The sequence below is a fragment of the Rhinatrema bivittatum genome, chromosome 2 (genome assembly GCF_901001135.1).
Source record: "Rhinatrema bivittatum chromosome 2, aRhiBiv1.1, whole genome shotgun sequence".
NCBI classification, from domain to species: domain Eukaryota; kingdom Metazoa; phylum Chordata; class Amphibia; order Gymnophiona; family Rhinatrematidae; genus Rhinatrema; species Rhinatrema bivittatum.
In genome coordinates, this window is record NC_042616.1 from 659,890,605 (window position 1) to 659,907,002 (window position 16,398).

The 16,398-nt window shown below is 46.1% G+C and overlaps 1 protein-coding gene across 3 annotated transcripts in view; it reads right to left on the bottom strand.

Moving 5' to 3' along the window:
- Positions 1-16,398, bottom strand: part of ARFGEF1 (ADP ribosylation factor guanine nucleotide exchange factor 1) — a 626,657-nt gene that overhangs the window by 94,471 nt on the left and 515,788 nt on the right. For all 3 annotated transcript variants that reach the window (XM_029591432.1, XM_029591431.1, XM_029591434.1), the window contains one exon: positions 7,461-7,590. In XM_029591432.1, the coding sequence (XP_029447292.1) occupies positions 7,461-7,590 (130 nt within the window). The remainder of the gene's footprint in view (positions 1-7,460; positions 7,591-16,398) is intronic.

A 16,398-nucleotide genomic window follows, 5' to 3' on the forward strand; every position in this document is an offset into this window, starting at 1 on the left:
TCTCCATCGCAATTATATCTTTTTTGAGATGCGGCGACCAGAATTGTACACAGTATTCAAGGTGCGGTCTCACCATGGAGCGATACAGAGGCATTATGACATTTTCCGTTTTATTCATCATTCCTTTTCTAATAATTCCCAACATTCTGTTTGCTTTTTTGACTGCCGCAGCACACTGAACCGACGATTTCAATGTGTTATCCACTATGACACCTAGATCTCTTTCTTGGGTTGTAGCACCTAATATGGAACCCAACATCGTGTAATTATAGCATGGGTTATTTTTCCCTATATGCATCACCTTGCACTTTTCCACATTAAATTTCATCTGCCATTTGGATGCCCAATTTTCCAGTCTCACAAGGTCTTCCTGCAATTTATCACAATCTGCTTGTGATTTAACTACTCTGCACAATTTTGTGTCATCTGCAAATTTGATTATCTCACTCGTCGTATTTCTTTCCAGATCATTTATAAATATATTGAACAGTAAGGGTCCCAATACAGATCCCTGAGGCACTCCACTGTCCACTCCCTTCCACTGAGAAAATTGCCCATTTAATCCTACTCTCTGTTTCCTGTCTTTTAGCCAGTTTGCAATCCACGAAAGGACATCGCCACCTATCCCATGAGGCAGCCTGAATCACAGCAGGCGGTTGTAGAAGGAGTTGGTATTACACTGGGAACAGGTTTTTCAAGATGGATTGTCCGAAGGCAGAGATTTGTTTTCCTTCCTTATCTAAGCAGTAATGAGCTGCAAAGGTATGCAGAGAACTCCAAGTTGCAGCTTTGCAAATGTCTGCAATAGGTACTGAACGGTAGTGTGCTATGGATGTGGACATAGCTCTAACTGAGTGCGCCCTTACTCGCCCCTGGAGATAAAGGCCTGCTTTTTTATAGCAGAATTCGATACAGTCTGCTAGCCAGTTGGAGAGAGTTTGTTTGCCCATTGCAACTCCTGGTCTGTTTTTGTCAAGAGAGACAGAGTTGGGTGGATTTCCTATGGACTGTAGTGCGGTTGAGGTAAAAAGCCAGTGCACGTTTACAGTCCAAGGTGTGCCAAACCCTCTCACCCTGGTGAGGGTAAGGCCTTGGAAAGAAAGTGGGTAAAACAATGGATTGATTAAGGTGAAAATCCGTTACCACCTTAGGCAAAAACTTAGGGTGAGTGCGCAGGATTACTCGGTCATGTAGGAACCTTGTGTAAGGCGAGTATGTGACCAGTTCTTGTATCTCACTAACCCTTCTAGCAGATGTAATGGTTACTAGTGACAGTACTTTCCATGTAAGAAATTTTACATCACAGGAATGCAAAGGCTCAAATAGAGATCGCATGAGTTGTGCAAGTACAACATTAAGGTCCCATTCCAATACCGGAGGCCGAATGGGAGACTTCAGCTGAAGTAGGCCTCTCATAAATTGACTTACTAGGGGGTTGCGCTGATATTGGGGCATCCCCTATTTGTTTGTGGTATGCTGCAATGGCACTCAGGTGTACACGTACAGAAGAAGTCTGAAGGCCAGACTCTGAAAGGTGCCATAGATAATCTAGTAAAGATGGAGTGGAACAAGAGAAAGGGTCAATACTTTTTGAGTGCACTACTCGGTAAATCTAGACCACTTGGAACGGTAAGATTTACGAGTGGAAGGCTTTCGTGAAGCTACAAGAACCTGAGAGACTTGCGTGTAAAGACTGAGTGGTTGTAGGATCAAGCTTTCAACATCCAAGCTGTCAAGGCAAGAGTTTGTAGGTTCGGATGGTGTAACCTGCCGTGATTCTGAGTTATGAGAGTGGGCGCTGTGCCCAGGCGAATTGGTTGTGAGATCGAGAGGTCGAGTAGTATGGGAAACCATACTTGTCGAGGCCAGTACTGGGCTTTGAGGATAATTGACCCTCTGTCCTGTTGTCGCTTCACGAGAGTCTTGGCTATGAGCGGAATCGGAGGATATGTGTTCCAGGGGTGAGCAAAGGAGTCCCTGGGGAACATTTGTCGATGGCTGTGGAGGGAGCAGAACTTTTCCACTTTGTGGTTCACCCTGGAAGCGAAGATGTCGATGGTTGGGTGACCTCAGCGTTGAAACATTTTGCTCGCTACACAGGGGTCCAGAGACCATTTGTGTGGGTGGAAATGGTGACTGAGATTGTCCGCTAGGACATTTTGTATGCCTGCGAGGTAAGTGGCCCTGAGACTCATAGAGTGTGCCAGGCCCAAATCTGCACTGCTTTCTGACACAGGAGATAGGAGCCTGTGCCTCCCTGTTTGTTTATGTACCACATTGCGACTGTGTTGTCTGTCTGTATCAATAGTCTTGTGTGAGAGGCAGTCCTTGAAGGCATAAAGGGCATATCTGATTGCTCGAAGTTCAAAAAAGTTTATTTGACAATTTTTTTCGAGCGAGGTCCACGTACCTTGAGTTTGAAGGTTGTTGACATGGGCTCCCCATCCCAAGTTGGATGCATCTGTGGTTAGAGTTGCTTGAGGAGTTGGCTGTTGGAACGGTAAACCAGTCCGCAAAGCTGATTGGTCTGTCCACCATTGAAGTGAGAGACGTAACTGGTTGCTGACTCGAATCAGGGTCGACATAGGCTGAAGAGCTTGCAGCCATTGAGACTTCAGGGTCCACTGAGTCCTTCTCATGGCTAACTTTGCCATAGGTGTTACATGGACTGTGGATGCCATGTGGCCTAGTAAAGTCTGGAATTGATGAGCAGAAGCAAAATTGCGGGTGCTCAAGTAGTTTGCAAGATTCGCTAGATTGTTTGCCCGATTGCTTGGAAGAAAAGCTTTTGCGACTGTGGTATCGAGGTCTGCTCCGATGAAAGTAAGAAGTTGAGACTGGTTCAAATGTGATTTCTGATAATTGATTAGAAACCCCAGGGAATGCAAAAGAGATATGGTGGTCCGCAAGGCAGCAAGAGCTCCTTCTTTGGATGGATTCCTGATGAGCCAGTTGTCTAGGTAGGGAAAACCATGAATGCTGTTTTTTTCTTAGATGTGCAGCCGCAACTGCCAGGCATTTTGTGAACACCCGAGGTGCTGAGGCCAGTCCGAATGGAAGGACTCGGTATTGGAAATGTCTTTTTCCCACTACAAATCGTAGATACTTTCGATATTTTGGGGAAATGGGGATGTGAGTGTAAGCTTCTTGAAGATCCAGAGAACAGAGCCAATCCCCTCGTTGCAATAGGGGAAGAATGGTTCCTAGGGAAACCATGCGGAATTTTTCTTTTTGAAGAAATATGTCGAGATTGCGGAGGTCTAGGATGGGTCGGAGACCACCTGTTTTCTTTGGAATTAGGAAATAACGGGAGTAGAACCCCCTGCCGTGTTGAGACCGGGGAACAGTTTCCATAGCCCTGGTAGTTAGCAGGGTAGAGAGTTCTGATTGTAGTTGAGTTGTTATGATGCTGTGCGACCACAGAGGAATGGGTGGAGACTCCGGGGGTAACTTTTGAAATTTTAAACGGTACCCCTTTTTCAGGATAGCTAACACCCACTGATCTGAGGTGATGAGGCTCCGATGGTGTTGGAAGTAGTGGAGACGACCTCCAACAGGTAGATTGGGTTGAGGGTTGTTGAAAAGGTTGCTGTTCTCTGGTATGGATTTCAAAAACCAGATGCTGGTCCTGTTTGTGGGGTTGGCTGAGTTTTTATCTGCTTTGGTTGACGTGGACGTCCTCTCTGGGATTGACGGAAAGGGCGTGTAGAAGTAGTATGCGGATAGTACCTACGAGGCCGATAGAAGGGCCTTCTAGTATCACGTCTTGCAGGTTTTACGAACTGAGGATGGTTGGTCTGATGGCAGCTTAGACAGCTGGCGGAGAGTCTCGTGATGATCTTTAAGTAAAGAGACAGTAGCTTGGATCTTTCTCTCCGAAGAGGATGTCTCCTGTACATGGTAGGTCCATGAGTCTCTCTTGGACTTCCATTCTGAGATCTGAGGCCTTCAGCCAACCCCCATCTACGTCCACTAATACCTGTAGCTGATAGTCGGGCCGATATTTCAAAAGAATCATATGCGGCCCTTACTTCATGTTTCCCTGATTCCAGCCCTTTGACAATAAGAGCCTTGCGTGCTATTTGTTGTTGTTGTGGGAGGGTATCCGCTATATCCTGTACTTGTTTCCATAAGTTCCTTTGATACTGTGTCATATATAACTGATATGCAGCTATATGGGACACAAGCATGGATCCTTGGAATACTTTCCTCCCTAAAGAATCCAGAAATCTATGTTCCTTTCCTGGAGTAGCAGATGAATGCAGCTTCTGCTTCCTTGCTATTTTCTGGGCTGATTCAACAACAAATTAATGATGTGGCAACTGTGGTTTTTGAAAACCTGGTGTATGTTGAACCAGGTATGTTGCATCCGTTCTCCTATTGACGGCAGGCACAGAACAGGGATACTCCCATAGGTGATGCTGAAGCTCTAAAAGGACTTCATGGATGGGTATCGCCATGACCTCTTTCGGTGCATCTACAAACTGTAGGACGTGAAGTGTCTTATGTCTGGTATCCTCTTCAGCCAGCAATTCAAAGGGGATGGTATCAACCATTTCCTTTATGAAGTGTTGGAAAGATAGGTCCTCTGGTGGGGATTTCCTTCTTTCCTCTGGTGGAGAAGGTTCAGATGCGAGGTCATCAGTATCAGTGTCAGCTTCAGTATTAACATCCTCCCAAGGATTGAGCTGATGTTGGAAATGGGATCCAGAAGGATGTAAGGGATCCTGTGGAAGAGGATGTTTTTTCATCGATGCGGATTTTGATGGTTGTGTTGGAATCTGTTTTGGCATTGATGGAGGCAGAAAAGGCATTGACGGGGAACCGAAAGGTATCGAAGGCATCGATGGGAACTGATGCACGGAATTCCCTGATGGACCAGGCAGTAAGGGCATCGATGGACCCAGGAATGGCATTGATGGAAAGCCGGGTTTTTGTAAGCCCGATGGTCCTGGAGTGTGATCAGAGTCATCATCTTCAGATAAGCCTGGTATAGGTATTGCTGGAGCCATCGATAGCTGCTTTATTATGGGCGGTGTCGATGGAGGCATCCTGGGACCCGTCGATGGTATCAGTGCCGGTAGAGCACAGAGTAAGGCATAGATGCTCTACCGGCACAGAGTAAGGCATCGATCAGGAGAGGAGCAAATATGGTCGGGTCCAGTGTCGGTACCGATGATGACATCGGCGTCGATGGAAGTTTGAATTTTTGCCAAGCTTCTGTGACTACCTGTTGAATCATTGAAGTCGCTTCTTCTCTGGAAACTGGGACTGGGTCCTCTGTCACAGGAGAAGGTAAGACTGGCGCTGCTGGCACTTCCACAGCAGAGTGTGGTGGCACAGCCTCCTACACAGTTACCGGTGGAGAGCGCCCTGGTGCCTAAGGTACAGAGGGGCATGGTAGCTCTTGTACCCGGACCCGCTTTCCCGAAGGAACAGAATCGGAATGGTGCCGATGGCGTCTTTTTTCTCGATGATCTTTGCTGGAGACTGAAGAGGACGCTATAGAAGATCCAGATGGGGTTGGTGACGGACAGTCATCAGCCTTCTTTTTACTTCAATGTTTTTCAACAGAGGAAGGCATTATCTTCAGTGACGACGCCGAAGACGATGATGGAGTGATCTTTTTGAAAAGTTCCTCCATTTTATGCAGTCTGCCCTTCGGTGTCATCTGGGCACAGGTGGAACATGCGCGGACATCATGGCCTGATCCCAGGCAGAGAACACAAATCTCATGCGGGTCTGTAATCGACATTGTCCGGGGACAATTTAGACATTTTTTAAAACCTGTGGCCATTGTTGAAACTTTCAGGCCGGGTAACGGTCGATGGCTCACGGATAGTGAAAAAAAGAGTATCCAGAATTGACGGAAAAAAGACTCCAAAGAGTACTCACTGAACGGGTTATTGAATGGAGACCTGAGAGGGAAATTTTGTGACAGAAATTTTATTGTTATAAGTAATATTCCGTGAGGAAAAAACAGTGAGAAGATCTCACAGAGCTCCTTCAACGCGAGGCTAAAAGCAGCGCGGAAAAAAAGAGACTGAAGGGAGACCCCTGTGGCTGCAGGGATCATGGCATGCTGGACATGCTCAGTGGACCAGCCAAATGTTTCTAGAAACTTTGACAGAAGTTTTCCGTGAGAGGGGCTCCATCAATGTATTCACCCATATGTGAGGACTATCACCCTGCTTGTCCTGGGATAAAGACCATTTCTCCCACTCAATGAGGTCAATCCTGCCTACACTAATCTAGCTAAGGATTATTTGCCAGCTGTCAGCTATAAAAACATTACCATTCATGCTGCTCTAGTTTTGGCCATTACCCTTCCCTTGATGTTATCAACAGCCTCTATGCCAAGGATATCTTCAAGCTGCTAGCCATCTAAGCTTAAACATTTGCAGGAGATGGCTCCTTCTTTTTTTTGTCCTTAGCTGAGATATATAGCCAAGTCAATCTGCTTTCTATACTAGGAAACTTGTCATCTCTCCCTATTTATACGTGAGGATATACCAAAGCCCTGCTGCTACTCCATTTTAGTTGATCTTGCCTCTTCTTCTTGGGAGATCGATGCAGCCATGTTGCTGCAGCTTTGTGCAAATCAACTTTAATTAATCTCTCCTCTTTGGGCTTCTACCATTCTAGGCAGTTAAGTGTTTAAGTTTCTATACTTATCCCAACACTCATATCTCTCATTTTACGCTATCACTTCACCCCTTGCAAAAATGGGACTTGTGCATGGCATACATGGATCTCTATTTACATTGATTTATTGGAAACAAATTATGAAGATTTAGAATACAAAACAATATCAAAACACGGTGAAAGATCCCCCAGAAAATTTTCAGTGTGGTATAAATGAGTAATGAAAAAAAATCAATTAGGCATGATTTAGAACTCGAGAAAACATATTGAAAAGAGGGCTAAAATAAAAAAATCTGCATTAATATCACAATCATAACACTGCCATGTTTGCTTTTAAAAACCAACTGACAAAAGGATGCAGAAATCTTTTTCCTTTAAATACTAAGGGGTTTATTTTCAAAAGGATATACGCACATAAAAGTAGCATATCTCATAGTAATTTTCAAAATCCCATTTACATGCATAAAACCCAGTTTTAAGGGTGTAAATCTTTTTGAAAATGACTCCCTAACTATAAATGGACTATAACAAAGAAGGTTAATACTGAAAGTTAGAAAAGGTAAAAGAAATACTGAACAAAGCAAACAAGATACAGATCATCAACTCGAAAAGCAAATTTCAGTCACAGAAAGTTGATGCACAATGATTCACTGATATCTAAAGAGTGTCTTCTGAAAACCTCCAAGATGTTATTAATACAGAAACAGATAACATATTCTGTTCTTGTCTAATACGCTTTGAAGTATCTGAAAGGTGGAATTCAAAATTTAAAATTAAAAAAAAAACCTTCTAAAAATGATTTCTCTCTAATTTACCTCAGTCTGTTGCTCTGGAAGTTTCATGTTATCAAATATCCTGAAGACAATCCTAAATAAATCTTGCCACCAATGTTTTTCATAGGTATGGCCATAGGTCTTCATTACCTCAAACATTACTGTTAACCCCCTGAAATTAAAGAAACACACTATATTAGAACCGAGTGCAGATAACATAACACAATTATAACTGCTACTCAAACTGGTAGAGCCATACATTGCTATATAAAGCACCTTAGAAATGTATTAAAGCCAGCAATGTTTCAAAATATTTATTAAAAAGGTTAACAATTTACAGATAAAATTTGGTTTTGCTAAGGCTTTAAGTCAACTGGGGCTCCAACCTGCAAGTACCCAGACATCTTTCTGCTGCTGATAGCTGCAACAGCACAGCAATTTTCATGGCAACCAGTGTGCTGCTGTGGTTACCGTTAACAAAGAATTCCAAGACATGGGCAATTTGGAGTACCAGCTGGGTTCCAAGCCTTGTCAAAATATAATCCATAATAACTGTTAACCCTCTGTACTAAAGCTTCTGGCAAATATAGTTTACTACAGGTGTATGAGGAAAAATTCAATCCCTGTGGATTCTCTTTTCTTTTGGTCGACACTGGCATCATTGACAATGAAGTCTGACAAAACTCAATGTCCATCCTAGATAGATATCAACATCTTGTTGCTTGCATGCTGAAATCTACTTAACGTCGTGTATGTAATAAAATAGTGGCAAAAACTAGATAGCTCAATTTTGTTCTTATAAGAATACATCACTGAAAAAATTGAAACAAATAGCTAAGAATAATTAAGAACTATTGTTAATATACAGCTGCATACAGGTTTGAATTATGGCATATACAGTAGGGGTGTGCATTCGTATTGACCGCATATGTAAAACGCTACTCATATTTTTTTTTTAACTTACAAAAAAGATGAGGCGTATACGAGCAGATTTCCGACATATTGAACATAGATATGTTGGATACGGCGAATCGCCATGCGCGCGCTTTCTCGCCGCCATTAGCTGCGAGCTCGGAGCCCCGGATTACCTGAAAATGGCGGCGCCCCTGCGGTAACCATGCCAACCTGTCTGACCCTGTCCTGTGAGTCTCAGTGACTCACAGGAAAGGGTGGGACAGGTCGGCATGGATACCGGAACGCAGCGAATGTGCGTTCACCTTTTCAGAGAAGCACTGAATGCAGCGAATCGCGCTGTCATTCAGTGCTTCTCTGAGGATTTCCTGACGAGCCAGCACTATAAAAGCAGCAGCAGCACGAGGATTCACGGACATTTTCAGCGATTGTGTGGGGAGGTGGGATCGGGATCGTGCAGGGTGGGCTCAGGCAGGCTGAGGCAGACAAGATAGCAGAACCAGATTTCATAGACAACACAGAACAGAACCAAATTTGATAGACAACACAGAACAGATTCTTTGTTAGGGAAAAAAAAAAAAGAACATTGTTATTGAGTGAGTCTGTACATTTTATCCTGGGCAGTGCCAGGCAGGGCTGGCAGTACTCTGCCTCATATCTACTTTAGTTCTATGTGCACTGCAGTGCACACAGACAGACATATTCCGTGCATTGCCAGGCAGGCAGTGGGCATAAACAGAGTGAAGATTGGCCTTCAGCGAGTCTGTTCAATTTGCTATTTTTAAACAGACTTAACCGCATTGTCCTTGACTGGTTCTGTGCTGGGTGGGCAGTGCCAGGGCTGGCACTGGCAGTACTCTGCCTCATATCTACTGAAAAGGAAGCTTGTTCTCTGTGCACTCACTGCACACACACAGACAGACACATTCCGTGCATTGCCAGGCAGGCAGTGGGCATAAACAGAGTGAAGATTGGCCTTCAGCGAGTCTGTTCAATTTGCTATTTTTAAACAGACTTAAAAGCATTCTCCTTGAGTGGTTCAGTGCTGGGTGGGCAGCAGTTCCAGGGCTGGGAGTACTCTGCCTCATATCTACTTTAGTTCTATGTGCACTGCAGTGCACACAGACAGACACATTCCGTGCATTGCCAGGCAGGCAGTGAGGCAGTGGGCATTGTAAACAGAGTGAAGATTGGCCTTCAGCGAGTCTGTTCAATTTGCTATTTTTAAACAGACTTAACCACATTGTCCTTGACTGGTTCTGTGCTGGGTGGGCAGTACCAGGGCTGGCACTGGCAGTACTCTGCCTCATATCTACTTAAAAGGAAGCTTGTTCTCTGTGCACTCACTGCACACACACAGACAGACACATTCCGTGCATTGCCAGGCAGGCAGTGGGCATAAACAGAGTGAAGATTGGCCCTCCGCGAGTCTGTTCAATTTGCTATTTTTAAACAGACTTAAAAGTATTCTCCTTGAGTGGTTCAGTGCTGGGTGGGCAGCAGTTCCAGGGCTGGGAGTACCCTGCCTCATATCTACTTTAGTTCTATGTGCACTGCAGTGCACACAGACAGACACATTCCGTGCATTGCCAGGCAGGCAGTGGGCATAAACAGAGTGAAGATTGGCCCTCAGCGAGTCTGTTCAATTTGCTATTTTTAAACAGACTGAGCATTGTCGTTGAGTGGGTCTGTTAAATTCTGTTATTTTAAACAGACTGAGCATTCATCTTGAGTGGGTCTGTTCATTTTGTTATTTTAAACAGACTGAACATTATTATTGTGGGACAGTGGGCAGTGTTACCACTAGTACTCATTGACATTAAATCCATAATGTCAGGGAAAGAGAGATGCAAGCGACTTAGTGGGAATTGCAGCGGAGGCACCGCAAAAGACACCAGTGCAACACCACCAGTACAGCTAAAAAGGCAACTGTCGCAATCAAACGTCTTTGTAGGGGATGGCAGTTCCATGGCAAAAAAAAAGAAATCAGACTATGAAACTTTGCAATCGCCACCACGTGTTTCTGTCCCTGCAGTTTTGGAGGAGAGTGAAGATGAGGCAGAGTCTAGCCAGACAAAAGTTATACACCCAAGAGCAGCCAGGGGACAGAAGTGTCCAGCAAAACTTCGCGGTGACAAGGTAGCGCTGGCACTGTTAGCTTCTGATTCAGAAGAAGAATCTTCTTGGATGGGATTCTCATCAGAAACGGAAGATGTAATACCTGAGGAATCTTCGGTAGAATTGTCAGTTACTCCTGTTTTAGCCTCCTCCTCCAGAATTCTGCGGCCGGGGAGACATTCCACTCATATCGAGGAGGAGGAAGAGCTGTCAGAAGGGAGACAGAGGGTGACTGTTGCCCCCGCTGGCATTGCTTTGCCGGGTGCAGTGGGTGCACCACCCACACCCAGTAGTACCTCAACTCCAGTGCCACCATCCACCCCCAGGGCGGGAAAGAGAGGAGGATCACAAAAGAAATCTGCGATCTGGGCACATTTTAAAGTGACAGAAGACCGGCGTTATGCTCGGTGTAATTACTGTGCCAGGGATATTAGCAGAGGCAAGCAACTGGGACATCTGTCAAATTTTGGCATGGAGTATCATATTAAGAGGCAACACCCAACAAGATTACTGCCATCGGGATGGTGGCAGTTTCCGTCAGGGGACCCCTTCCCCTTCCAACCAGGGTGCAGTGGTAGGAAAGCAGCAGAGTCAGCCCACGCCCTCATACCCTTCTAGCAGTCAGGCGGCAGGCCAGAAACCCACTGACATGTGGCAGAAGCGACAATGCACCATGGAGGAAATGGGGTGGAGTGCGGTAACGCTATCCCGGGGTAGGAGGCAGGCAGCCTCAAAAGTTGTAACCAGGAGCATTGGGGAAATGATTGCCCTTGATGACCAGCCCCTGCAGTTAGTGGAGAATGTGGGTTTCAAACGTTTCTTGAAGGTCGTACTTCCAAATTACAAAGTCCCCTCCAGAACCACATTTAGTAGAAAGGTCATCCCCAGCCTGTACAAGCACTGTCTCAGTCGCTTGCAAGCACTGCTAGGTAAGGCAGACGGAAGAGTGCATTTCACCTGCGATATCTGGACCGCCATGAATGCTGCACACTCTTACCTCTCTCTGACAGCACACTGGTGGGACATGGCAGAGGCAGGGGCAGCCAGCAGCTCTATTACTGAACAAGCATCAGGGTGGAGGTGGGCTTTACTGAACACCCACCTGACGGACCATTCCCATACCGCTGCCAATATTCTAGCATGCATCAGAAAGATGCTGGCGAGCTGGCAAGTACACCAGCGAGACAGTAAAACGCGGGCAGGCTTTTTTGTCACAGACAACGGTGCAAACATGGTTAAGGCAATAAGCGATGGGCGGTTTAAGAACATCCGATGTTTTGCACACACTCTGCATCTGGTAGTGAAGTCAGGTCTGGGCTTGGAGTCCAAGGACAAGGAGACTGAATACCTGCGTAGGTTAATACACAAGTGCAGGAACATAGCAGCACACTTCCACAGAAGTGTCAGGGCGGGGCAGGTTCTCCGAAAAAAGCAGACTGATTTGGATATGCCTGAGAAGCGTCTCATTCAAGACGTTCCCACCCGGTGGAATTCCACCTTTATGATGCTGGAGAGGTTACTGGAGCTGCAGACACCCCTTCATGAACTTTCTGGTACAATAGACATAGGTGTGCAGAATCCCCTAGGGCATCACGATTGGTTAGTCATGAGTCAGCTGTTAAAAATCCTGCAGCCCTTCAAGGACGTCACGGAGGAGCTGAGTTCCAGAAGTTCCACCTTGGCTGACATCATCCCTATAGTGAAATTCCTGGATGACCATTTGGAAGGCATTAAACGGCAAGAGAGAATGACTGCTGAGGTGCTGCAGTGTGTGGACGTTTTGCAGCAGCAGGTGAAAGACAGATTAAGGCCTTTAACAGAGGACAGCACATACATGCTCGCCTCTGTCTGTGATCCCCGTGTGAAAGGTAAACTGGCCCTACAGACCAATTGTCTGTCATTTGTGAAGGAGCTGTTGTTAGCACAGGTCCGTGAACAGGAGCACCATAGGCGGAGACAGATTAGGCTTGAAGCACAGGTGGAAACAGCAGGCACGTCACAGAGTTGTGCTGCTGCTAGCCCTGGCAGGAGAAGGACTGTGTCAGTGACAGATACTATTATTAGTGCCTCCACCTCAACGTCAGAACGCCCAAGGCATGTTGGCCATAAAGATACATCAGTTGTGCAACGGGCGAGAGAGAAAGTAACTGGATTGAGTGACTCTCAGCCCTCCCAAGCACAGGAGGAGACAGCAGCAGAGCTGTCAGTGACACGGTATCTCTCAGAGCCGATAGAGAACACGCAGACAGATCCGTTGGCATATTGGGCACACAAGTCCACTGTCTGGCCACACCTAGCCAAAGTGGCTGAAGGATATCTGTCATGTCCACCAACCAGTGTGCCCAGTGAACGTGTTTTTTCAATGACAGGGGATATCATGAGCCCTCACCGCTCAAGGCTGTCACCGGTCTTGATGGAAATGCTAGTGTTTTTGAAAGTAAACCTGCCATTGCTTGGCTTTCCCGATTTTCCTTGTGAATGGCAAGATGAATAAAAGCTATTGAAAGGAGCCTTGCAGCAGTTCCAATTGCCTCCTATGCTCAAGATAATGTAAGCACTGCAGCACATGTTCTTGACATGAATCGCTGTGCCTGACCGGCATCTACTGTGCAGCCCTTGTGTTCCCACAAGTGTTTTAACTCCGTTGCTGTTCCTGCCTGTACCTCCAGGCATTGTGTTCCTACTGGTGTTTTAACTCCATTGCTGTGCCTGCCTGTTCCTCCAGGCCTTGTGTTCCCACAAGTGTTTTAACTCCGTTGCTGTGCCTGCCTGTACCTCCAGGCCTTGTGTCCCTAGCCGGGATTGACCTCTGTCCTCCAATGATGTGCATGTTCCTCCAGGCCTTGTGTCCCTAGCTGGGCAGTTCCATTTTGTTATTTTAAACAGACTGAGCATTCTTCTTGAGCGGGTCTGTTCCATTTTGTTCTTTTAAACAGACTGAGCATTGTCCTTCAGAGTGGGTCTGTTGATATTGTTATTTTAAACAGACTGAGCATTGACCTTCAGAGTGGGTCCGTTAATTTTGTTCTTTTAAACAGACTGAGCATAGTCCTTGAGTGGGTCTGTTAATTTTGTTATTTTAAACAGACTGAGCATAGTCCTTGAGTGTGTCTGTTAATTTGGTTCTTTTAAACAGACTGAGCATGGTCCTTGAGTGGGTCCGTTAATTTTGTTCTTTTAAACAGACTGAGCATAGTCCTTGAGTGGGTCTGTTAATTTTGTTATTTTAAACAGACTGAGCATAGTCCTTGAGTGTCTCTGTTAATTTGGTTCTTTTAAACACTGAGCATGGTCTTTGAGTGGGTCCGTTAATTTGGTTCTTTTAAACAGACTGAGCATAGTCCTTGAGTGTCTCTGTTAATTTGGTTCTTTTAAACAGACTGAGCATGGTCCTTGAGTGGGTCCGTTAATTTTGTTCTTTTAAACAGACTGAGCATGGTCCTTCAGAGTGGGTCCGTTCATTTTCTTTTTTTAAACAGACTAAGCATTCTTCTTAAAGGCCGAAGTGGAGAAGGGTTCCATGTGAACAGCAGTTCAACATGGGTCAGCCAGTCCTAAGAGATAGGCGAGCGCCGTTCGGAAGGGACGGGCGATGGCCTCCGTCGTCCTCGGCTGATCGAAAGGGAGTCGGGTTCAGATCCCCGAACCCGGAGTGGCGGAGATTCGGTGCTGGGCTCTTCCCTCTTCACTCGCCATTACTGAGGGAATCCTGGTTAGTTTCTTTTCCTCCGCGGCTTGTGTCCCTAGCTGGGATTGACCTCTGTCCTCAAATGATGTGCCTGTTCATCCAGACCTTGTGTTCCCACACGTATTCTTATTTCTGAGAGATTTTCCAATTCCTTTGTCATCAGCTGAAGTGCATAAGATGCGTTGATGAATAGTTTTGAAGATGACACATATGGCTTTATACATGATACGGAAGTGGACGGGTAGCCAATGTAACTCTTTCAGAATGGGAGATATGTGGTCTCTCTTTCTTGCGCCTGTTAGTAATCGGGCTGCTGAATTTTGAACCATCTGTAGTGGTTTGGAATAGGATGAGGGCAGACCTAGCAATAGGGAATTGCAGTAGTCTAATTTTGCAAAAATGACTGCTTGGATGATCGTTCTGAAGTCTTGAGCATGGAAAAGAGGTCTTATCCTCTTCCGAACCTGGAGTTTATAGAAGCAGTCTTTGGTTGTTTTGTTGATATGTGCCTTGAAGTTTAGCCGGTTGTCTATTATCACTCCTAAGTCTCTAACTTGTGTGGTAGGTAGGTTGGTGGGAAGAGTAGTGTTGGAGATATTGTTTTCAGGAGAGATGAGTAGGATTTCTGTCTTGGATGAGTTTAAGATGAGGTGTAGGTTGTTTAGTACTTGTTTGATTTTCTGGTGGCATGTTTCCCAGTAGTCAAGAGTTTTAGAGTATGTGTCTTTGATAGGGATGATGATTTGAATATCATCTGCGTAAAGGAAGTACTTTAGATTGAAGTCGGTAAGAAGTTGGCAGAGAGGAAGAAGATAGATATTAAATAGGGTCGGAGATAATGAAGAACCTTGAGGGACTCCTATGACAGAGTCAAATCTTGAGGATTCCTTGTTTTGGAGTTTAACTTTGTAACCTCTGTTATTGAGAAACGTTTTGAACCAGGATAGGACGGTGCCGCTGATTCCTATGGACAAAAGCTGGTTTAGGAGGATGGCGTGGTTGACCGTGTCGAACGCTGCGGAAAGGTCTAACAAGATCAATAGGAAAGAGTTTCCTTTGTCGAGGCCCATTAAGATATAATCTTATATCTTATAGTTGTGGTTTGGATCATATTCTTTAGGTGAAGACGGTTGTCTATAATTACTCCAAGGTCTCTCACATGAGTGTGGGTGAGAAGGTGTTTGTGATGGATCTGAGATGGGAGGTTTTCTTGGTTGGAGGAAATGAAGAGGAGTTCAGTCTTAGAGGCATTGAGGACCAGGTTTAGACTGTTGAGGAGATTAGTGGTGGCTTGTAAGCTGTTGTTCCAAAGTGCGATGGATTTGTTAATAGATTCTGTTATGGGAATAAGAATCTGAACATCGTCTGCATAGATGTAGTGAATGAGGTTAAGACTACTTAACAGTTGGCAAAGGGGAAGGAGGAAACGGCGGGGGAAACGGCGAAGCTGCTGCCAGGGGGGGCTATAACACGCGCCGCCGGAGCAGCGGGCCACCTGCCCCCCCCCTGGGCCTTCCCAGCCGACACGGAGCCGGTTGCGGCGCACCGCCGTGGAGGAAATGCGCCCTGCGGGGGCCGGGGCTGTCCGGGAGGCGTTCCCCGCCCCCCCGCGAAAGGGGTGGGGGATCCGCCGAAACCCCGGTCCGACCGAACCTGCCGGGTTGAATCCTCCAGGCGGACTGCACGCACCCCACCCCACCCCACCCGATTACCTCTTAACGGTTTCCCGCCCTTTTGAACTCGCTCTTGAAAGTTATTTTCAACTTTCCCTTACGTACTTATTGATTTTATTTATTTATTTAATTTATTTATTCCTGGCCGGGGCCGTCCGGGAGGCGTTCCCCGCCCCCCGCGAAAGGGGTGGGGGATCCGCCGAAACCCTGGTCCGACCGAACCCGCCGGGTTGAATCCTCCAGGCGGACTGCACGCACCCCACCCCACCCGATTACCTCTTAACGGTTTCCCGCCCTTTTGAACTCGCTCTTGAAAGTTATTTTCAACTTTCCCTTACGTACTTATTGATTTTATTTATTTATTTATTTAATTTATTTATTCCTGGACGGGGCCGGGGCCGTCCGGGAGGCGTTCCCCGCCCCCCCCGCGAAAGGGGTGGGGGATCCGCCGAAACCCCGGTCCCACCGAACCCGCCGGGTTGAATCCTCCAGGCGGACTGCACGCACCCCACCCGTTTACCTCTTAACGGTTTCCCGCCCTTTTGAACTCGCTCTTGAAAGTTATTTTCAACTTTCCCTTACGTACTTA